General features: G+C 32.7%; 6 protein-coding genes across 12 annotated transcripts; 5 read left to right on the top strand and 1 right to left on the bottom strand.

The window, feature by feature from the left end:
• Positions 1 to 57: 57 nt before the first annotated feature.
• LOC115724874 (pentatricopeptide repeat-containing protein At2g26790, mitochondrial) lies at positions 58 to 4,176 on the top strand. 5 transcript variants are annotated; one of them, XM_061117617.1, is made up of 4 exons: positions 657 to 723; positions 857 to 908; positions 1,002 to 1,046; positions 1,695 to 4,176. In XM_061117617.1, exon 4 carries the CDS (start codon positions 1,717 to 1,719, stop codon positions 3,835 to 3,837), a length of 2,121 nt encoding a protein of 706 aa, XP_060973600.1. In that variant the 5' UTR covers positions 657 to 723; positions 857 to 908; positions 1,002 to 1,046; positions 1,695 to 1,716; the 3' UTR covers positions 3,838 to 4,176. The 5 variants fall into 5 exon arrangements, with proteins under 5 accessions (XP_060973601.1, XP_060973600.1, XP_060973599.1 ...); XM_061117618.1 differs by lacking the exons at positions 657 to 723; positions 857 to 908 and adding an exon at positions 58 to 271; XM_061117616.1 differs by lacking the exon at positions 857 to 908 and having other exon boundaries at positions 962 to 1,046.
• LOC115724873 (receptor-like protein EIX1) lies at positions 3,920 to 8,012 on the top strand. 3 transcript variants are annotated; one of them, XM_061117613.1, is made up of 4 exons: positions 3,933 to 4,054; positions 4,314 to 4,386; positions 4,934 to 7,694; positions 7,801 to 8,012. In XM_061117613.1, coding segments are annotated over exons 3-4 (2,430 nt in total). In that variant the 5' UTR covers positions 3,933 to 4,054; positions 4,314 to 4,386; positions 4,934 to 5,265; the 3' UTR covers positions 7,802 to 8,012. The 3 variants fall into 3 exon arrangements, with proteins under 3 accessions (XP_030510093.2, XP_060973597.1, XP_060973596.1); XM_030654233.2 differs by lacking the exon at positions 4,314 to 4,386 and having other exon boundaries at positions 3,920 to 4,054; XM_061117614.1 differs by lacking the exon at positions 4,314 to 4,386 and having other exon boundaries at positions 3,922 to 4,054; positions 4,939 to 7,694.
• Positions 8,013 to 10,280: 2,268 nt separating this feature from the next.
• Positions 10,281 to 12,614, top strand: LOC115724875 (uncharacterized). The gene is made up of 2 exons (XM_030654240.2): positions 10,281 to 10,505; positions 10,821 to 12,614. The coding sequence occupies exon 2, from the start codon at positions 10,841 to 10,843 to the stop codon at positions 12,362 to 12,364; it is 1,524 nt and encodes a 507-aa protein (XP_030510100.2). The 5' UTR covers positions 10,281 to 10,505; positions 10,821 to 10,840; the 3' UTR covers positions 12,365 to 12,614.
• A 21-nt stretch (positions 12,615 to 12,635) lies between these two features.
• LOC115724876 (receptor-like protein EIX2) lies at positions 12,636 to 16,480 on the top strand. Its single transcript, XM_030654241.2, has 2 exons — positions 12,636 to 15,742; positions 15,850 to 16,480. Coding segments are annotated over exons 1-2 (2,835 nt in total). The 5' UTR covers positions 12,636 to 12,908; the 3' UTR covers positions 15,851 to 16,480.
• Positions 16,481 to 17,812: 1,332 nt separating this feature from the next.
• On the top strand, positions 17,813 to 21,237 carry LOC115695528 (receptor-like protein EIX2). The gene is made up of 2 exons (XM_030622585.2): positions 17,813 to 20,666; positions 20,763 to 21,237. Coding segments are annotated over exons 1-2 (2,826 nt in total). The 5' UTR covers positions 17,813 to 17,841; the 3' UTR covers positions 20,764 to 21,237.
• Positions 21,122 to 21,964, bottom strand: LOC115695529 (mitogen-activated protein kinase kinase kinase 20-like). The gene has a single exon (XM_030622586.2). It carries the CDS (start codon positions 21,962 to 21,964, stop codon positions 21,122 to 21,124), a length of 843 nt encoding a protein of 280 aa, XP_030478446.2.
• Between the last annotated feature and the right edge of the window lie 604 nt (positions 21,965 to 22,568).

Below are 22,568 nucleotides of genomic sequence, written 5' to 3' on the forward strand. Positions count from 1 at the left end.
AAAATATATATTTTTTTGACAAAAAATAAAAATATATTTAATATAAAATAAAAATAAAAAAGCTTTTCCATAAAAATCTCATTTGTAAATTACTCTCCGTAGCCCTTGACACTAGTCCTTCTTCACCACCACACAGCCGGACCGGCCTCGCTCCGGTGACCAATCCACCACCGCCACCGGTTCTGTATCCCACGCTTAGCTACCTCCAAATCCAGGCCATTTTGAACCAGAGAAAGTTTGTTTAGCTTAGCTTGTAGTCAGCTCAGGACAGGTATGTAAAAGAGATTTGAATAAATTTTTGAAGTCCAATTGTTTGATGAAAGTCCTCAAAGTAGTAAAATTTATGTGTTTGATTTTTAATCTTCCTTTCTTCTGTGGTGTTTTCATTTTTTTGAGGTTGTTTTCTCTATTTGTGTTTGGTTTAGTATAAGTGTAGTGATGATATTAGGATTTATATTAGAAAGTTCAAATCTTTATTACTAAACTTGCATATGAGGAACTGTAGATGTAGCTGAGCTATTGCTCCAGTCCAGGGACATTTCCTTCTTTCTTTTTCTTTATAAAATTTCATTTGATTAACATGGCTATTGGCTACATGGGCTGTTTTCAATTACTATGCTACACAATTTAGGCATTTTATGTGCTTTGATTTATACGGTTTGAAAATACTTCAGTTGTGGACTGTGGTGTCTTCTGGCTATGGCTTTGTCTTGTCATATTTCGGTTAGTGTTTCTTTTTTCTTCCTTAATTCTGTGTGTGGAATTTATACATTGTTACATCCATGCTCTGTTTGCTGAATATGAAATTTGGAAGTAATATTGTTGAAATCTGTTGTTTTTAATCATAATATATTAGACATGTTCAAGGGCATGTGAAGAAGGGAGTGTATGGTGTCTCAATACTCTTGGTACTTTCCAAGTTGGTTTTGAATCAACTTGAAGCTTTATTTCATGTTTATAGGACTTTTTGAGTTCTAATGGAAGCGACGACTTTTCTGCAGGCGAGTACTACAGCTTCAAAAGAGTTCCTCAAAATGTAAAACATGGTAAGCAATATGAGTCCAGTGTTTTCTTTATGTACTAGCATTCATCCTCACTTATTGCTCTCACACACGGATCATTCCATATATTTTCATTTCAGCTTGAAATCGATGCTATTATGTTAATGTTTGTACTAATCTAGATTTTTAATTTTGTTGATCGCATATCAATTATCAAGAACAAAACCGTTCCAAAAAATTGTGACGGCATCTCCTTCCGATTTATATGAATGATTTACATTTTATTGTTGATAGTTCTGTATTTCTTTCTCCCTTAATTAATTGTTACTAGTAATTCTTTTCTCATTTATTATAAGTAATGGGACTGGAATAAGGGTTATGATATGAGAAATATTAATGAATAAAGTTTCAGTTTTTTTTTTCCTGTCTAAGGTAATATCTCATTTTTGGTTTCTTTTGATTGATACTTAAAGGTTTCGGAGGAGGAAATGGTGTTTGTTTTTGTGGAAAGATTGAGCAAGATCTGATTATTTCATGTTTTATGGTCAATGTTGTTTAAAATGTTGGAACTTGTGAAAGTTCTTTGATTCTCCTTTTCTTTTGTCTTACAATTTTTTTTACAGCATTGACTGGTTTTTTTATTCCATTCACAATTTAGTAGACTGTTAACTCTTGAATCTGTATTCTTCTCAGGTCTTGAATAAGTTATATTGTGATGCAATTTTCATCTTTAGTATTGGGTTACTCTAGAAGGGTTCTTCAACCAACTGCCACTTATTGTGTGTTCAAGGGTGGTACAGCTTATTTCAACGGGGCACTTTCGTTCTCCCAAATAGCACTCGGGCAGTTGAACTGCAGCTCTTCTCATCCCATTAATGATTGTGAACAACAAACTTCCACTATCGTAAGTGTTATCAATAGCTGCAACAGCAACAATGCCGATAGTTGCACCCCCGACATTGATACCTTCAGGATTGTCGAAATCCTTAATAATATGAAAAAGGACACCAAACTTGCTTTCTCTTTCTTTTCCCAATTGAAGGAAGCTGGTTTCCAACATAATGTCTATACATATTCTGCCCTTATCACTAATTTATGCCATTCGGGCTTTCAAAAGAAGTTGGATGAGCTCTTCTTGGATCTTGTGGTCACCTATAAAGAAAACCAATGCTTGCAAATCTCTGAGTTGTTACAGACTCTCACAGAAGAAGTTGAGTTTGATCAATCATTGGTTCGAGCTTATGATGCCTTGATCAAGGCTTATGCTAGTGTGGGTATGTTTGATGAAGCCATTGATCTTGTGTTTTACATGAATAGATGTGGATTTGCCCCTCATATCTTTGCTTGTAATTATCTTATTCAGTGCTTGATTAAGCAAGACAAAGTGGATATGGCTATGGCTGCATTCAAGCAGCTTAAAAGGATCGGGGTACGTCCTAATGGTTACACTTATGCAATTATTATGAAGATGCTTTGCAAGAAGGGAAGACTGGAAGAAACACTCGATGTGTTCTTAGAAATCGAGGAAGGTGGTGTAGCCCACTCAACTATTGCATATCGAGCATACATTGAAGGTCTTTGTACCAACCAAAGGTCAGCCTTAGGTTATCATGTGCTCCAAGCATGCCAAGGAGCGAGCAGGCCTGTTGGTAAACATGCTTATGCAGCTGTTATACACGGGTTATGCAAGGAGATGAAGATTAAAGAAGCCGAAAAAGCTTTTCTGGATATGGAAACACAGGGATTAGTTCCTAATGCACACGTGTACATTGCATTGATTCATGGCTATTGCAACAGCGGTCAATTACAGAAAGCTTTATCTCTCTGTAGTTATATGATGTCAAATGGTGTAAAAGCAAATAGTTTGATCATCAGTTCGATTCTTCAATGCTTGTGCAAGATGGGAATGCATTCTGAAGTGGTGAATCAGTTTACAGATCACAAGGATTCGGGGATCTATCTCGATGAAGTTTGTTACAACATTGTAATGGATGCTTTATGCAAACTAGGGAAAGTGGAACAAGCCGTTAACTTGGTCGAGGAGATGAAGGCCAAGAAGATGGTTTTGGATATCTTTCATTATACCACTCTGATCAATGGATATTATCTCCAAGGTAAAATCGAGGATGGTTTGAATCTGATGGATGAAATGAAGGAGAAAAGTGGATTAACCCCTGATGTTGCATTCTACACAATGATGATAAGTAACTACTGCAAGATAAATTGCTTATCAAAAGCCTATGATCTCTTCCATTATATGAAAAAGAAAGGCATTGAACCTGATGTGACTTGTTACAATGTTTTGATAGGCTTGCATTGCAAGGCAGAACATCTTCATGAAGCTTTTGCAGTTTTTGATGAAATGACTGTGAAAGGATTAGAACCTGATATAGTTACCTATACAGCTCTTCTTTCGGGTTACTGTACTAAGGGAGAAATGGAAAAGGCTCGATTGCTTTTTGATGGCTTGATTAAGAAAGGGTTAACTCCTGATGTAAATTTCTATACAATGATGATAAACAGCTACTGCAAGGTCAATTGTATCAGGGAAGCTTATGATCTCTTACATGATATGAAAAGTAAAGGGATAGAACCCGATGTGATATGTTACACGATTTTGATCGACACAAATTGTAAGATGGGTAATCTTAAGGAGGCTACTGCAGTTTTTCATGAAATGGCTGAAAGTGGTGTGGAACCTGATTTAGTAACTTATAGAGCTCTTCTGTCAGGATTTTATAATAAGGGTGATGATGAGAATGCTTCCATCCTCATTCAGGAAATGTCTTCCAAAGGGATATTGTTTCATAATGATAGCCAAATAAGCTCTCTTTAATGGAGCGCCCATATCTCCCGCTGGCTCAATTCTTAAACCCCAACTGCCTCAGTTCCATTAATGGTGTTCCATTAATTCTTATCCAATTTTTCTCCACAAACACAACTGACCCATATGACCAAAACATCTCATTTCATCGAGGTTGGCAGTGGTAGAAGAAGAAAGGTCTTGCTTGAGAAGCTTCAAAACTGTAAGGACCCCAAAACATTGATCGGAGGTAATAATGCCAATAATTTTTTCTTTCATAGACTATAATATGCGCATATATAATTGAATTTCAATAATATTATGTACATAGTTTCAATTTGAATTTCAATAATAATTATAAATTTTATATAATTCTGTTCTTTTTTCCTTTCTCTGTTATTCTTTTGCTTCTTATTATTTTTTTTTCTTTCAAATCTCTAAATACTTGACATTTCCACCTTTAGTCTTGTTTAAGTACTTCATAATTTATTGACAATTTCTTTGTTTAGTTGTCAAAATGAATTTCGATATGGAACACAAAAGTACTTATAGTTGTGAGCCAAGAATTTAGTGGTTTTCAAGGTATTCCATCTTCTTCTATTTTTTCAATTGTGTATATAGACCACTATATTTAAGGGGAGATAGTTGGTTTTGTAGTGGTTAATTAAATCTCAATATACAAAAATGGCTTGGGTTTGAACATGCATGAACTTTGGAATATAATCTGTAACATACTAAAATGATCCCCATGTGCAACATACATGCCACCAAACTAATATTATTAATATATATTGCTAATTGTAATTGTCAAAGGACTTCCCCATTTCTAGCAGTTAGTAACTAATAAAAACTTATCATTGTGTTGTGTGTCAATTGACTTTCAAAGTCTTCCCTAATTAAAGAAAAAGGTGAGTTGGTTTTAGTAGTATTTTTTGTTTCCTATTTACATATATACATATAATCTAACTAATTAGATCTGCATTAACCCATAATAAGATAACTATCTCAATCACACCACTTAAAAGTATTCTCAATATGATCAAAGTTGTAGTACTTACGTTGGTGCTAACCACTAGTTTTGTATGGAGTAGTACAAGTGATTCTGATGATCATGTCCATTATTGCATAGAGAAGGAGAGACAAGCTCTTCTCAGCTTGAAGAAAGGCTTTGTTGATGATGGAAATCGTCTATCCTCGTGGACAAGTACCAGCCGAGATTGTTGTGCATGGAGAGGTATCAGGTGTGGTAACTCAACTCATCATCATATTATTAGTCTTGATCTTCATTCTGACCGTGATGTTCCAAAATCGCTTTATTTGGGCGGTGAAATTGGTCCTTCTTTGGTTGAGTTGCAACATTTGAGGTACTTTGATTTTCGTCACAATAATTTTATTAAAATTCCCGAGTTTATTGGTTCTTTAAGTAGACTCACATATCTCAACTTTGAAGACAATCCTATCATGTTCATTCCTTATTCTCAGCTTGGGAACCTCACAAGGTTGCAAGTTCTCAAACTAGATGGTACTTATAACATTAGTACTAATCTTGAATGGATTTCTCATCTCTCTTCTCTTAGAATTTTAAAGTTGAGTTACATCAACATAACGAATTCGAAATCCACAGATTGGTTTCGCTTGATTAAAAGAGCACAATCTTTATCAAGTTTAGAGTTATGTGGATGTACACTTCAACCAATAGATATCTTCACCAACAAAAATTCTTCAAACTCTCTCACCAATCTTGATATTTGGGAGAGTACCATATCTCCCAAAACACTTCCTTGGTTGCTAAATATGAGTACCAATCTAGTGAATCTCACCTTTACAGATAATGAAATAAATGGTCCTCTTCCAAATTCTTTTGGAAACATGAGATCTCTTGCGAGCATTATTTTGGCTGGAAATGGATTAGAAGGTGAAATACCTAAATCATTGGGGAATCTTTGTAATCTTCAAATATTAGTTTTGAGCCACAATAAATTCAATGCAAGGCTTTCTGATGTTTTAGAAAATCTTAGTGGTTGTGCTAAAAATTCTTTAGAAGTTTTAGTTTTTGAGGAGAACCAATTAAGAGGATCATTTCCTAGTTTGAAAGCATTCCCAATCTCTTTAAAAGAATTATGGATCAATTCTAATCAATTAGAAGGACCATTTCCCAATCTTTCAATGTTTTCAAATCTTACATTGTTGGATGCCTCTTACAATAAGTTTAATGGTACTGTACCTGAAGATATTGGTAAGCTTCATCATCTCGAGTACTTGTACCTAAACTCAAACCTTCTTACTGGGCTTGTCACTGAAGTTCACTTTGAAAAACTTTCTGAATTGAAAGATCTTTATTTATCCGATAACTCCTTAACCTTGAGGATCAATTCCAGTGCTTGGATCCCACCATTTCAACTAGACTTGGCATACTTGAGGTCTTGCAATTTAGGTCCACAGTTTCCTACTTGGCTCAGAACCCAGATACATATCTCACGCCTTGACATTTCAAACAATGGAATTCATGATGAAATTCCTGCTAATTGGCTTTTGAGTAGTCCTCTAGAATTGAATTTTCTTGATCTATCTTTGAATCGATTTCACGGTCCTATCCCACCTCATCTATCAAACGTGAACGTATTGATTCTTTCAAATAATAAATTTATTGATCTAAAGACTTTTCTTTGTTACCCCTTACAAAGATCAATAAAACTTCTTGACATTTCCAATAATATGTTAAGTGGAAATCTTCCTGATTGTCATTGGCATATGAAGGAATTGATTGTTCTAAAATTAGATAACAATAATTTGTCTGGAATAATTCCAAGATCAATTGGTTCCTCATATGGAATTCAATATTTGTTTTTGGGGCATAATAATTTTTCAGGAAATCTTCCTTCATCTTTAAAGAACTGTACACAACTTTACGTTCTTGATGTCGAATATAATAATTTAGAAGGAAATATTCCAACTTGGATTGGGGAAAGGCTTACAAATTTGATTTTTCTTCGAGTAAGATCAAATCATTTTTATGGAGTCATACCATCTAGTTTGTGTCATCTTCAATTTCTTCGAATATTTGACATCTCCATGAATACCTTAGCAGGACTTATTCCTTCATGCATAAAGAATTTCACCTCTATGGTAGATTTAGTTGAAAAGAATCAGGAACCTATGAATATTTTTGCACCAGTTCCCCTTTATGACGTTCCCTTCTATGAGAATGCATTTCTCACGTATGAAATTGTTACATCGATTATGTGGAGAGGTGCTTATCGCGAGTATAGTAGTACTCTTGGATTATTAAGAGTGATTGATCTCTCGAGTAATAATTTGATTGGTAAGATTCCTCAAGAGTTAACAAACCTTGTTGAATTGGTTCAACTTAACCTATCAAGGAATAGTTTGAATGGGACAATTCCTACGAAGATTGGGAACTTAAATAAGCTAAATTCTCTAGATTTATCGCACAACAAGCTTTCTGGTGTAATTCCAACAAGCTTGGCAAGTATTTCTTCTTTGTCTTTGTTGGATTTGTCAGATAACAAATTGTTCGGAAGAATCCCCACCGGTACTCAACTACAAACTTTTAATGCTTCGATGTACACTCATAATGATGGATTGTGTGGACCTCCATTGACCAATTCATGTCTTGGAGATGGGCCATTAAATCCTCCTCAAGATCATTCAGATGGTGATGAAGATAGTGAAGAATGGATTGACATGTCATGGCTTCATATGGGAATTTGGGTTGGATTTGTAATTGGATTTGTTGGAGTGTGTGGTAATTTATTACTCAACACTTCTTGGAGACTTAACTATTTCAATTACATGAGCACCATTGGTGATTGGCTTTATGTGACGATTTGTGTCAACACAAATTTATTGAAGAGAAGGTTTTTCAATTAGTAAGTAATAAAATGCCAACTTAATTTAGTTTTTCATATGTTTCTTAGAACTAATGTAAATTTATAGATTCTTTGTTTTTCCTAATTTTTTCTTATAACTCCATAGATGATGAGTTTGTTCAACTAGTAGCTTTGAAGTTTCAAGAGTTTGGTAGTTGAAGCACAAGGGTACTACTCACTCCACATTCATATTTATGAATTAGATTATAATTTTACTTGTATCTTTTAATTAATAATAGATAAATGTTTCTCTACTTTAATATTTGGTTACGAATAATTGTATTTGTTTATGCTTTACTTTGTGAAAGGTGTTCCTAAGTTGTAATATGTTCTTCATTATTCTTTTTTTTTTCCATTGCTACTACATATATTTTTTTTTTATTGAATCCAAGATGAACTTCATTAGCATATAATAGTCAAATCAGCCATTTTTTATGCTTTACTTTATTAATATTGCTGACATTAAACATATGATAAACTGCGAGCAAAGACAATGAGCGGTTTTGTTAGCAGATCGCGTAACAAAAGAAACAGACACATTAACCAGACAGTCTAACAACCGTTTACAATCAGAGATCAAAAGACCAAAAATAGAAGGCAGAGATAAAGAACTTCTGATAGCCTGTACTGCAACAAGTGAATTAGATTCAACGATTACATTAGACTACTTTTTCATCTTGATCCAACTTAAAGCCTCTTTGATTTTGAAAGCTTCAGCAAAGGCCGGTTGAACATGGTCGTATCTCAGCACAAGTAAACGCTTCTAGCTACTTACATACAAATATAGTGTAATGATATTACATTCACAAATAGTGCAATGACTCGTGGAGTATATGCACACACAAATATAGACAAATAATTCAATGGATGAAAACTAGAGCTTCTAATTTCATCTTCAATCTATTGTGACATTTTATAATATAATTTTAATATTTTTTTCTTTCTATTATGTTAGTGGATTTATTAAAAAAATTTATATTCGAATTAGAATATATAAATATCCTTCTATATGTAAACTTTTTACGTTTATGTGATAAAGTTAAACATGTAGAAGGTATTAAGCATAAAAATCTTAAATGCTACACAGACCATACATGTATTCTGATCCAATATCGAAGAGAAATGCTAAAGGGCACCACTGGTGCCTAGCACCCTTCTACGTGTCAATATCGCTATTGGTGTAATTAAGTATCGAGTCCCATATAGTTTAATATAATAATTTTTATGGAGTATCGCTAACCAATTGCAAGTCGACACATCTAGAAGGTGCTAGGCACCACTGGTGCCCAATAGCAATGCTCAATATCGAAATCTATGTCTAAACAATTAATTATAGCATATTCAATTTTCACTTTTCAAATTTTGTATAAAAAATTGAAATCATGAAAATAGTGACGAAGCATTCACAAGTATTAAATATCAATTGCATAGATCATAATAATGAAGGATAAAATCAATAAAATTGTATTAATCCATAGTTAGAGTTTCAAGAGACTCCATTAAAACCCTTGAAAAAGTATTTAGTTCATAATCATGGTAGAAACATCTATTAATCTTGATCAATCCTTCATCTCCATCCTCTATGAGTGTTATTTACTGTTCTAATGTTAAATTCCCTCCTTCTTTATGATTACTTGGCTAAAAACTTTAATTAACTTTAAAATTTGAAATTACAAGGCCCAGTCCATACAAACCAGTGCTCGCGAATTACTGTTGTCCAAGTATTTTTTTGCTCCGATCTATCTCAACATACACACATGCTTTTACATACGATCTCCAAATGACCTGATTCAAGATACGTTAGAAAGTTGAGAAAGAGATCTAAACTTTTATGTTTTAACTTTTTTCAAAATCTGATAAGTGCATAATCTAATTTAAGCTTGAGGTTCAAACTTTATTTTTCTTTCAAAGTTTTTCCTACTAAAAACACTAAAATAACAAATTAATATTAAAACTAAGCAAAAATGAATTAAACAATGAAAATATAGTAAAATAAACCTAAAACACTCCAAACTAACACAAATTCAAAAGATTAACGATAAAAAATAACTCTATTTTATAAAGTTAGTAGATGTATACATGGTCGAAATGCCCTCTCCCGTATAATAATTTAATATAAACTAATAAATAATGAGAATTAATGGTAAGATAGTGATAATTATTCTCTTACATTAGTTTATTTACTTTATTAAAATTAGGTAAGATAAAACTTGATTAAATAAGAGATAGAAAGGAAATACTTCCGGATTTATCTCATTATGGGTAATGACTTTTATTTATTTATATTTTATTTTTGATATTAAATTTATAATGACAATTTTATTCTTTAAAATATTTCTTACAAAAGAACTATCATATACTATAATTTAACTGGAAAGTGTAATTTAGTCAATTTAAATATTCCAATCATGTTTCTTTAAACAAAATAACATTATCGTTCCATTTTCAAATAATTTTACTAAATAAAATATTACAAATATTAATTCCAATTATTCAAAAATAAAATTCTCAATAATACATAATAAATAATAAATAAAATTATATTACATGAAAAGTTTATTTTTTTGGTTATATTATTTATTTTTTAAAAGATAAATTAAAATAAAATTCCAAATTAGGGATTGGGAATCACATTCTCTGTCCCATCCCTTTCTTAAAGGGGAAATTACCCACAGATACTGATACCCAAATGTGGAACCTTGGAAAATCGATTCATCTCCACAAACACGACTGACCCATATGCCCAAAACATTTCCTTTCATCGACGTTGCCGGTGATTGAACACAAGAAATCTATCAATTGGATTTCCAGGTAATAATGTCATTGTCAGTGTAACAATTTGAATTTCAATATAATTATATTATGTATACTTACAATGTTTTTTTTGTATAATTCTCTTTTTTCTTTCTTCGACATTTTGTACTTGAGTTTAATTAACAAATTTTGGGGTCATTGTTTAGTTGTCAAGAATGAATTTTTATGCGGAACACAAAAATACTTAATAGTTGTGAGCCAAGAATTTAGTATAGTAATTGTATTTTGTGGATAATTAAATTTCAAAATACAAATTATGTCTTAGGTTTGATTTGAATAGTTTCCCTCTAACACTCCAACTTATGAAATCAGGACGCCAAGTGTTCGACAAAATGGCCAAGAGAGACTCTGCCACTAAAATTCTGCCATCTTTGACCCCTCGAAGGTCTGCTAGACTTCTCAAGAACCACGATATTTTGGTAAGCTCTTTACACCTTTCAGATACCATTTCCAACAAACTAAGTAAACCCAGTAATGGGTTCAAAAATTGTGGATCCGAACCACCCTCTAATCTCAGACGGTCTCCCAGAATTTCCCCCAAAGATTCTGTGGGAAAAGAGGAGTATAGTAGTTGTGAGGATTTGGGTTCTGGGCTTATAAAATCTTCCAAGAACAATGACATTGGTAGGTTTCAAAATAGGCGATCTCAGAGGCTTTCTAATTGCTCTGAGAAGACTAGCGGAGATAAGGGGGTGAGTAAGGAGGAGGCTTTACATACTGGGAAAGGAAATTTAAGAGTGAAATCGGGTGAGAACTTGTTAGACAAAGGGAAAAGGTCAACGAAGAGACAAGTTAAAGAATCAGATGGTGAGTGTAGAGTGGTTAAAGATCATCAGACAGAGAAGAGTAAAGGAAATGATGACCGCCTTTCGTCAAATTTAAACACTGGGAAAGGAAAGAGTTCAACAGCGGGACAATTCAAAGAACCAGATGGTGATGGTGATGGTGAGTGTAGAGGGGTTAATGCTGGTAGGAAGAGAAAGCGAGAGGAACAAGGTAAAGAGAATGTTAATGGGTGGAATGAGGATCAAGAATTGGCACTGCAAAGAGCTTATTTAGCTGCAAAGCCAACACCGCACTTCTGGAAGAAGGTTTCAAAAATGGTGCCTGGAAAATCAGCACAGGAATGTTTTGATAAAGTCAATGCTGACCATTTAACCCCACCTCAACGTCAGCGCGGGGCCAAGAAAAGACGAAGTGTATCACCTATTCATTCTCTTGAGCTCTCTGCAAGTAAAGTGCTTAAACCCGTCGATCTGAATCTCAAAAAGCGAAGTTGTAATAATCAGAAGACTCGCATTACACAGAAAAATGCTAGGAAGTTATTGAAAGAGCATTATAATCAGAACCAAGATCATGATGCTGATCTTTTTTCAGTTCTTGAACCCAACTTGGATTTATCTAGTGAAGCTCTCCAGCCTAATCATATATTTTCCACCCCAAAGAATTGTAAACAAGGATTACTTCAGAAATATAGTGAGAGATCTACTTCAGGCAAAAAGATACCACTTCTATCAAGATTTAGTGGCTCGAAGGTGACAACTCTTGCTAGCCCCCCAGTACTGAAGGAGGTCAAAAACAAATTCTTACATGAGAGGTATATCGATCAATTACACACAAGGGATGCTAAGAGAAAAGCAGCAGCTGCTAAAAATGCCACTTTGAAAATAGGTGATGGAAAGGAGAACAATGTCATGAAAATGGATGTTGTTAGATCAGCGAAAAATGCTTTGGTTTCTGATGCTAGGGAAGCTATCACTATGCTTCGAAACATAAAGACCAATACAATGAGTAACTCTTCTGATTTGGATGATGATATTGTTAGAAGTGATGATGATGATGATGGTGAGAGTTAAAATGGAAATTAGTTTTTTTTCCCTAATTCTTCACCTGATTAGAATGTATTAAATCATCTTGTATAAAAGCGAATTTCTTAAGTAGTTTTGTTACTTTCTAATGTCTGAGAAATCATAGGCTTAGTTGCTTTAGTTTGTGAACATAAAGAGTTGTCTTGTATAGTTGTATTGCATTTAATTGGTGATGTAACTTTTGCTATAAAAACCTGAAATTCAGGGAATATAGGAACTTGAATTTGAGAAAAAGAAATGTCTTAGGTTTGAACATGCTTGAAGTAACATACTAAAAAAATGAGCCCCATGTGCTATTATTAATATATTGACTAATTGTCAAAGGGCTAATCCCCCATTTCTGGCAGTGAATAACTAATAAGAACTTATCATTGGGTTGTGTTATTGACTTTTGAATTCTTGCTAATTAAAAGGAATTGTGAGTTGTTTTTTAGTAGTATTTTATAGTTTCCTATATACATAATCTAATTGACTAGATCTGCATGCATTAACCCATATAGACTAGAGTGACCAAGTTTAAAGTTTTCTCAGTATGATCAAAGTTGTGCTGCTTATGTTGGTGCTAGTCATGAGTTATGTATGGAGTAGTACAAGCTCTTCTGATGATCATTGCATAGAGAAGGAGAGACAAGCTCTTCTCAACTTGAAGAAAGGCTTTGTCGATGATGGCAATCGTCTATCCTCGTGGAAAAGTAGTAGGCGAGATTGTTGTGCATGGAGAGGTATCAGGTGCGATAACTCAAAAACTCATCGTCATATTATCGCTCTTGATCTTAAATCTAACTACGATGATACACAATTGTATGGTGAAATTGGTCATTCTTTGGTTGAATTGCAACATTTGAGGTACCTAGATCTTAGTTACAATGCTTTTACTGAAATTCCTGAGTTCATTGGCTCTTTAACTAGACTTAGATCTCTCATCTTTGAATACAATCCTATCACATTCATTCCTTCCCAGCTTGGGAACCTCACCAGGTTGAAATTTCTCAAGCTAGCTGGTGTTGATTCAGATTCTTATGAGATTAGTACTAATCTTGAATGGCTTTCTCATCTCACTTCTCTGAGATTCTTAGAGTTGACTTACACTAATCTTACGAAATCCACAAACTGGTTTCACTTGATTAAAACAGCACCATCTTTGTCAAGTTTGGCATTATATAGCTGTGTATTTCCACCAACAGCAACAGATTTAGATATCTTCTCCAACAAAAATTCTTCAAATTCTCTAACCAATCTTGATATTGCTTATGGTAACATACCTCATAATGCAGTTCCTTGGTTGCTAAATGTTAGTACCAATCTAGTTAATCTCACTCTTAAACTTAATGACAATCTAATGAAAGGTCCTATTCCTAATTCTTTTGAAAACATGAGATTTCTTGAACGCATTGATTTGTCTTCGAATGGATTTGAAGGTGAAATACCAAAATCATTGGGGAATCTTTGTAATCTTGAAGAATTAGTATTGTTGAACAATAAATTCAATGCTACATTTTCTGATGTTTTAGAAAGTCTTAGTGGTTGTGCTAAACATTCTTTAGAAAGTTTGGATTTTGAGGAGAACCAATTAAGTGGATCCTTTCCTGATTTGAAAGCATTCCCTGTCTCTTTAAAAGAATTATGGATCAACTCTAACCAATTACAAGGACCATTGCCCAATTTTTCAATGCTTTCAAGTCTTAGATTGGTGGATGTTTCTTACAATAAGCTTAATGGTACTTTACCTGAAGATATTGGTAAGCTTCATCATCTCGAGTACTTGTCTGTCTCTTCAAATTCTTTCACTGGGTTTGTCAGTGAAGTTCACTTTGAAAAACTTTCCGAATTGAAGGAACTTGATTTATCCGATAACTCGTTGACATTGAGGACCATTTCCACTTGGAGTCCACCATTTCAACTTGAAAGACTATCATTGAGATCCTGCAAGTTAGGTCCACAATTTCCTTCTTGGATTAAAACGCAAATAAATCTTTCATATCTTGACATCTCAAATTCTGAAATTCACAGTGAAATTCCTAATGGGTTTTTCAATCAAACTTCGAATTTGAATTTTCTAGATCTGTCTTCGAATCAATTTCATGGTTGTATTCCACCTTATTTGTCGAATGTCAACATGTTGATTCTTTCAAATAATAGATTTATTGATGTAAAGTCTTTTCTTTGTTACCCATCACAAGGATCAATAAAAGTTCTTGACATTTCCAATAATATGTTAAGTGGAAACCTTCCTAATTGTCAATGGCATATGAAGGAATTGATTGTTCTGAAATTAGATAACAATAATTTGTCTGGTATAATTCCAAGAACAATTGGTCTGTCATATGGAATTCAATATTTGCTTTTGGGGCATAATAATTTTTCAGGAAAGCTTCCATCATCCTTGAAGAAGTGTAAACAACTTCAAGTTCTTGATGTCGAATATAATAATTTAGAAGGAAATATACCATCTTGGATTGGGAAAAGACTCATGAATTTGATTATTCTTCGAATAAGATCAAATCATTTTAATGGAGTCATACCATCCAGTTTGTGTCATCTTCATTCTCTTCAAATATTTGACATTTCCATGAATATCATAACAGGACTTATTCCTTCATGCATAAAAAATTTCACCTCTATGGTAGATGGAAAGAAAGAGAGCCATATAAATATTTGGACACCAGTTCCCATGTATGGCGACATGTTTTTAACGTATGAAGTTGTTACATCGATTATGTGGAGAGGCGCTTATCGCGAGTATAGCAGTACTCTTGGATTATTAAGAGTGATCGATCTCTCGAGTAATAATTTGATTGGTAAAATCCCTGAAGAGTTAACAAACCTTGTTGAATTGGTTCAACTTAACCTATCAAGGAATAGTTTGAATGACACTATCCCTATGAAGATTGGGAACTTAACTAACTTAATATCTCTCGATTTATCTCACAATAAGCTTTCTGGTGCAATTCCCACAAGCTTGGCAAGCATATCTACTCTGTCTTTGTTGGATTTGTCGAATAACAAATTGTCAGGAAGAATCCCTACTGGCACTCAACTACAAACTTTTAATGCTTCGATGTACATGCATAATGATGGATTGTGTGGACCTCCATTGACCAATTCATGTCTTGGAGATGAGTCACCGAATCGTCCTCAAGATCATTCAGATGGTGCTGAAGATAGTGAAGAATGGATTGACATGTCATGGCTTCGTATGGGAATTTGGGTTGGATTTGTAATTGGATTTGTTGGAGTGTGTGGTAATTTATTACTCAACACTTCTTGGAGACTTAACTATTTCAATTACATGGGCACCATTGGTGATTGGCTTTATGTGAGGATTTGTGTGCAGACAAATTTATTGAAGAGAAGGTTTTTCAATTAGTAAGTAATAATATGCCAAACTTAATCTAGTTTTTCATATTAATTTAATTTCTGTTTTTTTTTTTGTTTTCCTTACTAATTTTGGTTCCTTGTTATATTTTTCTCAGAACTCCATTGATGATGAGTTTGTTCATTAACTGGTCTCATATTTAGTAGCTTTAAAGTTTCAAGAGTTTGACAGTTGAAGCACTAAAGGGTACTACTCAGTACTCACTCCACATTCATGTTTATCAATTAGATTATAAGTCTACATGTTACTATGCTTTAATGTTTGCTTATGAATAATTCAGTGTATTTGTTTATGCTATACTTATGAAAGGTTGTAATAGTAGCAAAACTTATCATTTGTAATAACTCTTTTGTAAAATATTGAGTAATTTGCGGGATAAATATTTAAGTTTAACTCCCGGTTGTAAATAAATACTTAACTTTAATTTTTAGCGATAATAATACGTAAGTTATATTTTTAGAACTCTGTAGGTACCTGGGTGTTAAATGTCAAGTCATTATCCACGTATCATTTTTTATTGGTATATTTAAATTAATTTTTAAAAAATAAAAATAAAAATTCATGACTTGGACCAATCAGAAATTGCCACGTGAAAATTTACTTAACACTTAACAACCAGGTACCTATAGAGTTTCAGAAATATAACTTAAGTATTATTGTCGCCAAAAATTAAATTTAGGTACTTATTTGTAACCGAAAATTAAATTTAAGTATTTATGCCACAAATTACTCTAAATTATTTGATAGAATATTTTTTTAGGGGCTTTTTCATTTTTACACTTCAAAACAGCTTTTTTTTTTTTTTTTTTTGCATTTTTTTTGCATTTTTACGGAATTCTACATAGAAACCTCTTTTGCAACTAGCGTTGCAACTTAAATCGCAACAAAAAATCGTATTGAAACTCCTATTGCAACTAGCGTTGCAACCATTTTAAAAATCCAAACCGTAGCTTTGAAAAAAACAGTATATGGGGTAATTCTCTTGTTTTTTTATTAGTTAATAATTTGTTGCAATTCACACTTTAATGTTAAGTTTCCCTATTATAACCTCAAAATAGAATCTCCTAAGAAAAAAAAAATGGATCAAGTAATCCTGCACTAAATCTCCACTATAATGGTTTATTGGTCTAAGTGAGAGGTGATCAAAACTAACCTTAAATGCAATAACCAAAACCATCTAAGTTCTTTAACATGAGTATCAAATCATTCTTTTAAGTTCTTTAGCATGAAGTTTGTTACAACATTGTGAAAAAAAGAAGAAGATTTGAGTATCAAATGACTCTTTATGCAAACTAGGGAAAGTGGAACAAGCGAACTTCTTCAATTCCAAGCTTCATTCATATCCTCCATTAATGGCGTTCCTAGCTACTGATACCCGAACGCCAAACCTTGGCAAACTCATCTTTCATCCTATTTTTCTCCACAAACACAACTGACCCATATGACCAAAACATTTCCTTTCGTCGAGGTTGGCAGTGGTAGAAGAAGAAAGCTCTCATTCAAGAAGCTTCAAAATTAATGTTAGTAATGTTTTTCTTTCACAGACTAAAATATGTGCATATGATTTGATTTTCAATAATAATTATGTATATTTTTGTTTCTCAACTAGAGTGTTATCCCTTATAAAATTTGTATAATTCTGTCTTTTTTTCTCTATTATGCTTTTTTATTTTCTTCTTTCAAATCTTACTTACATTTCCACCTTTGTCTTGTTTAATTACTTCAGTAATTAATTAACAAATTTTGGTGTCTTTGTTCAACTGTCAAAATGAATTTTGATGGTACCATATTTAAATTTCAAAATATAAAAATGTCTTGGGTTTGAATATGTGCATGATGAGTTTTGGAATATATAATTAATTTGTAACATACTAAAATGAGCCCCATGTGCAACACACACATACCCCCAAACTTGTAACTAATTAAAAATTATCATTTGGTTGTGTTATTGACTTTTGAATTTTTGTTAATTAAAGATTAAGGTGAGTTATTTTGAATAGTATTTTTTTGGTTTCCTCTATATATAATCTAATTAACTAGATCTACCCATAATAAGATAACTATCTCATAACTTAAAAGTATTCTCAATATGATCAAAGTTGTAGTACTTACATTGGTGCTAACCACTAGCTTTGTATGGAGTAGCACAAGTGATTCTGATGATCATGTCCATTATTGCATAGAGAAGGAGAGACAAGCTCTTCTCAACTTGAAGAAAGGCTTTGTCGATGATGGCAATCGTCTATCCTCGTGGACAAGTACCAGACGAGATTGTTGTGCATGGAGAGGTATCAGGTGCGATAACATAACTCGTCATCATATTATCATGCTTGATCTTTATTCTAGCTGGAATGATACACCATTGTATGGTGAAATTGGTCATTCTTTGGTTGAGTTGCAACATTTGAGGTACCTAGATTTTAGTCACAATAAGTTTATTAAAATTCCTGAGTTTATTGGTTCTTTAACTAGACTCACATATCTCAACTTTGATTGGAATCCTATTATATCCATTCCTAATTCCCAACTTGGGAACCTTACCATGTTGCAAGTTCTCAAACTAGATGCAAATAATTCTTATGATGTTAGTACTAATCTTGAATGGCTTTCTCATCTCTCTTCTCTTAGAATCTTATCGTTGAGTGACATCAATATAACGAATTCGAAATCCACAGATTGGTTTCACTTGATTAAAAGAGCAAAATCTTTATCAAGTTTAGAGTTATATAGATGTACACTTCAACCAATAGATATCTTCACTAACAAAAATTCTTCAAATTCTCTCACCAATCTTGATATTTGGGGCAGTACCATACCTCCTAAAACAGTTCCTTGGTTGCTAAATATGAGTACCAATCTAGTTAATCTCACCTTTATAGATAATGAAATAAATGGTCCTATTCCCAATTCTTTTGAAAACATGAGATCTCTTGCACACGTCGATTTATCTTCGAATGGATGTGAAGGTGAAATACCAAAATCATTGGGGAATCTTTGTAATCTTCAAATATTAGTATTGAGCAGAAATAAATTCAATGGAACACTTTCTGATGTGCTAGATAGTCTAAGTGGCTGTGCTAAATATTCCTTAGAAACTTTAGATTTTGATCAGAACCAATTAAGAGGATCATTTCCTAGTTTGAAACCTTTCCCAATCTTTTTGAAAGATTTATGGATTGGTTTCAACCAATTAGAAGGAACATTGCCCAATCTTTCGATGTTTTCAAATCTTAGAACGTTGGATGTACCTTACAATAAGTTTAATGGTACTTTACCCGAAGATATTGGTAAGCTTCATGATCTCGAGTACTTGTCTGTCTCTTCGAATTCTTTCACCGGGCTTGTGAGTGAAGTTCACTTTGAAAAACTTTCTAAATTGAAACATCTTTATTTATCCTATAACTCCTTAACATTGAGGATCAATTCCTCTTGGATTCCACCATTTCAACTAGATAGACTATCATTGAGATTCTGCAAGTTAGGTCCACAATTTCCTACTTGGCTAAACACCCAAATAAATCTTTCATATCTTGACATCTCAAATTCTGAAATTCATGATGAAATTCCTAATGGGATTTTCAATCAAACTTTGAAATTGAATTTTCTAGATCTATCTTCGAATCAATTTCATGGTCGTATTCCACCTTATCTGTCGAATATCAGCATGTTGTTTCTTTCAAATAATAGATTTATTGATCTAAAGACTTTTCTTTGTTATCCATTACAAGGATCAATAAAAGTTCTTGACATTTCCAATAATATGTTAAGTGGAAGTCTTCCTAATTGTCATTGGAATATGAAGGAACTAATTGTTCTGAAATTAGATAACAATAATTTGTCTGGAATAATTCCAAGATCAATCGGTTTGTTGTATGGAATTCAATATTTGCTTTTGGGACATAATAATTTTTCAGGAAATCTTCCTTCATCTTTAAAGAATTGTACACAACTTCAAGTTCTTGATGTCGAATATAATAATTTAGAAGGAAATATACCATCTTGGATTGGAAAAAGACTCACAAATTTGATTATTCTTCGAATAAGATCAAATCATTTTAATGGAGTCATACCATCTAACTTGTGTCATCTTCAATTTATTCAAATATTTGACATTTCATTGAATAGCATAGCAGGGCTTATTCCTTCATGCATACAAAATTTCACTTCTATGGTAGATAAAAAGAAACAGAGCCATATAAATATTTGGACAGAAATTCCCATTTATGATGACATTTATTTAACGTATCAAATTGTTACATCGATTATGTGGAGAGGTACTTATCGCGAGTATAGCAACACTCTTGGATTATTAAGAGTGATTGATCTCTCGAGTAATAATTTGCTTGGTAAAATTCCTAAAGAGTTAACAAACCTTGTTGAATTGGTTCAACTTAACTTATCAAGGAACAATTTGAATGGCACAATCCCTATGAAGATTGGGAACTTGAATAAGCTAAACTCTCTAGATTTATCCCACAACAAGCTTTCCGGTGTAATTCCAACAAGCTTGGCAAGCATATCTACTCTGTCTTTGTTGGATTTGTCGAATAACAAATTGTCAGGAAGAATCCCTACCGGCACTCAACTACAAACTTTTAATGCTTCGATGTTCATGCATAATGATGGATTGTGTGGACCTCCATTGACCAATTCATGTCTTGGAGATGAGTCACCGAATCGTCCTCGAGATCATTCAGATGGTGCTGAAGATAGTGAAGAATGGATTGACATGTCATGGCTTCGTATGGGAATTTGGGTTGGATTTGTAATTGGATTTGTTGGAGTGTGTGGTAATTTATTACTTAACACTTCTTGGAGACTTAACTATTTTAGTTACATGGGCACCATTGGTGGTTGGGTTTATGTGAGGATTTGTGTGCAGACAAATTTATTGAAGAGAAGATTTTTCAACTAGTAAGTAATGAAATAGTAACTTAATTTAGTTTTTCATATGTTTCTTTAATTTAACTAATATGAATTTTGTTTACTTGTTATTTTTCTCACTACAAGATTGGAATTAGTAGCTTTGAAGTTTCAAGAGTTTTGGAGTTGAAGCACTAAAGGGTACCAACTCCACATTCATGTTTATTAAGGAATGTTAAAAGGGCGCGACAACACTACTACAAAATGTCATACTGTTAATCTGATGGTGGTATTGAGCTCTTATGAGTTAGATTATAGCTCTCAATAATGATAATTTTATTTTTACCTTTTAATATTTGTTTATGAATAATTCAATGTATTTCTTTATAAATGATAATTTAATTTACCAATTAAACATAATGAATAAAACAACATTAAAAAAAAACAATTTAGTTTGCTTCAATATATTATTACACGATTATAAACTACTATTTTCATCATCTTCTCTAGACGTCTATTATAAATGGATGGTTTAGAAGCATCGTTGCTGTTGGTCTCTTTGATGGATTAGTTTCAAAGCAATTTAGCAAAAAATCTTTTGCCTCTTTTGAAACATGTCTAGTTAACTTATCATTCCACTTCCTTCTTTTCGTAATCATAGATAAAACAATGACACCCACTGCCCAAATATCCGAACATTGTTCTTGAATTTTGTGTTTACTCCAACATTCAGGAGCCCTATAAAATGTAGCGCCTCTAGGAGGAGTGGGATTTGTTCGATCATTAGCCATCTTTGCCAATTCAAAATCAGCAATTTTGGCTACAAAATAGTTATCATCTTCTCGCTCTTTGACCAATAGTATATTGTCGGGTTTGAGATCACAATGAACCATACCCTTCTTATGAATGTACTCAACTCCTTTTAAAATTGACTTTATGTGTCGCTTGATTTCTTTGGACTCGTTGTACAAAGGTGAGTTATTGATAAAATTATCCAAGGTCCTACCAGACGCATATTCCAAGAAGACATTATAAAATGCAAATTTATTACCATCATAATCAAAATCGATAGTTGTATCGTCTCCATAGCATTGAATAATGTATGGACAACCAACAAAAAGATCGAGAATCTTCTTCTCATTGAGTAAGTCATAGTTTTCGAAAGCATAAGTTGTTTTTACGACCATAACAGGGTGGTAGCCATTGATTCGAGACTCTTGTGTGGGTCGTCGAATCATTTTAGCCATATAAATTGACGAATGTATCCCTTCTTCAATTAGAAAACCCCTAACCCATATATCATTGTTATTTGGGTGAATACTCACCTCTCCTTTATCACTATTTCCCATTTTTTTTCTTTCTAATTCGAACTCTATCTACTTCTCTCTCTCTCAAATATAAGTTGACTTGAGTGTTGAATATATATTAGTAATATTTGGACATAATCCTAATGTTAATCATTTTTTTTAAATTAAAATAAAAGATATCGTTTAATTTTTTATCTTTTTTTTTGTTCGATATAGACATTTTTTTTTTAATCTTTTTATATTCTTATTATTTTTTTTTGAACAATTTTATATTCTTATTTAGTAATATATTTTATTTCATGATTCGTAAATTAAACTAAATTTTGTTATAGTATTAGTAGATATCACGAAGGAACCAAATTAATTATTTAAACCTAAATGAAAAAAGTGAATTATTTGAGATTTTTATTCATCTAATTTATCTGATACTCCACCATTTGCGTTTGAGTACGTAAGTGTAATAAATTTGTGATATTTTTTTATCTTTTCGAAAAATATCTTTGTGATATTTATAATGTAAGTCTGATTAGAAATTATAATAATAAGATTTTAATAAGAGACCAAAAATTTACTAAAATTTATGAACACAAAATTCTTTTTATCTTTATTATTTGATTTTTTTTATTTACAAAAATATCTCTTCAGT

Source organism: Cannabis sativa, chromosome 6 (assembly GCF_029168945.1).
Source record: "Cannabis sativa cultivar Pink pepper isolate KNU-18-1 chromosome 6, ASM2916894v1, whole genome shotgun sequence".
NCBI classification, from domain to species: Eukaryota; Viridiplantae; Streptophyta; class Magnoliopsida; order Rosales; family Cannabaceae; genus Cannabis; species Cannabis sativa.

Bases quoted from the DNA above. Each gene is read 5' to 3' on its own strand.
- LOC115724874 (XM_061117618.1), top strand. From the start codon at position 1,717: ATGCAATTTTCATCTTTAGTATTGGGTTACTCTAGAAGGGTTCTTCAA.
- LOC115724873 (XM_030654233.2), top strand. From the start codon at position 3,952: ATGACCAAAACATCTCATTTCATCGAGGTTGGCAGTGGTAGAAGAAGA. The intron at 4,055-4,933 runs GTAATAATGCCA...ATTATTGCATAG, and splicing joins CCCCAAAACATTGATCGGAG to AGAAGGAGAGACAAGCTCTT.
- LOC115724875 (XM_030654240.2), top strand. From the start codon at position 10,841: ATGGCCAAGAGAGACTCTGCCACTAAAATTCTGCCATCTTTGACCCCT.
- LOC115724876 (XM_030654241.2), top strand. From the start codon at position 12,909: ATGATCAAAGTTGTGCTGCTTATGTTGGTGCTAGTCATGAGTTATGTA.
- LOC115695528 (XM_030622585.2), top strand. From the start codon at position 17,842: ATGATCAAAGTTGTAGTACTTACATTGGTGCTAACCACTAGCTTTGTA.
- LOC115695529 (XM_030622586.2), bottom strand. From the start codon at position 21,964: ATGGGAAATAGTGATAAAGGAGAGGTGAGTATTCACCCAAATAACAAT.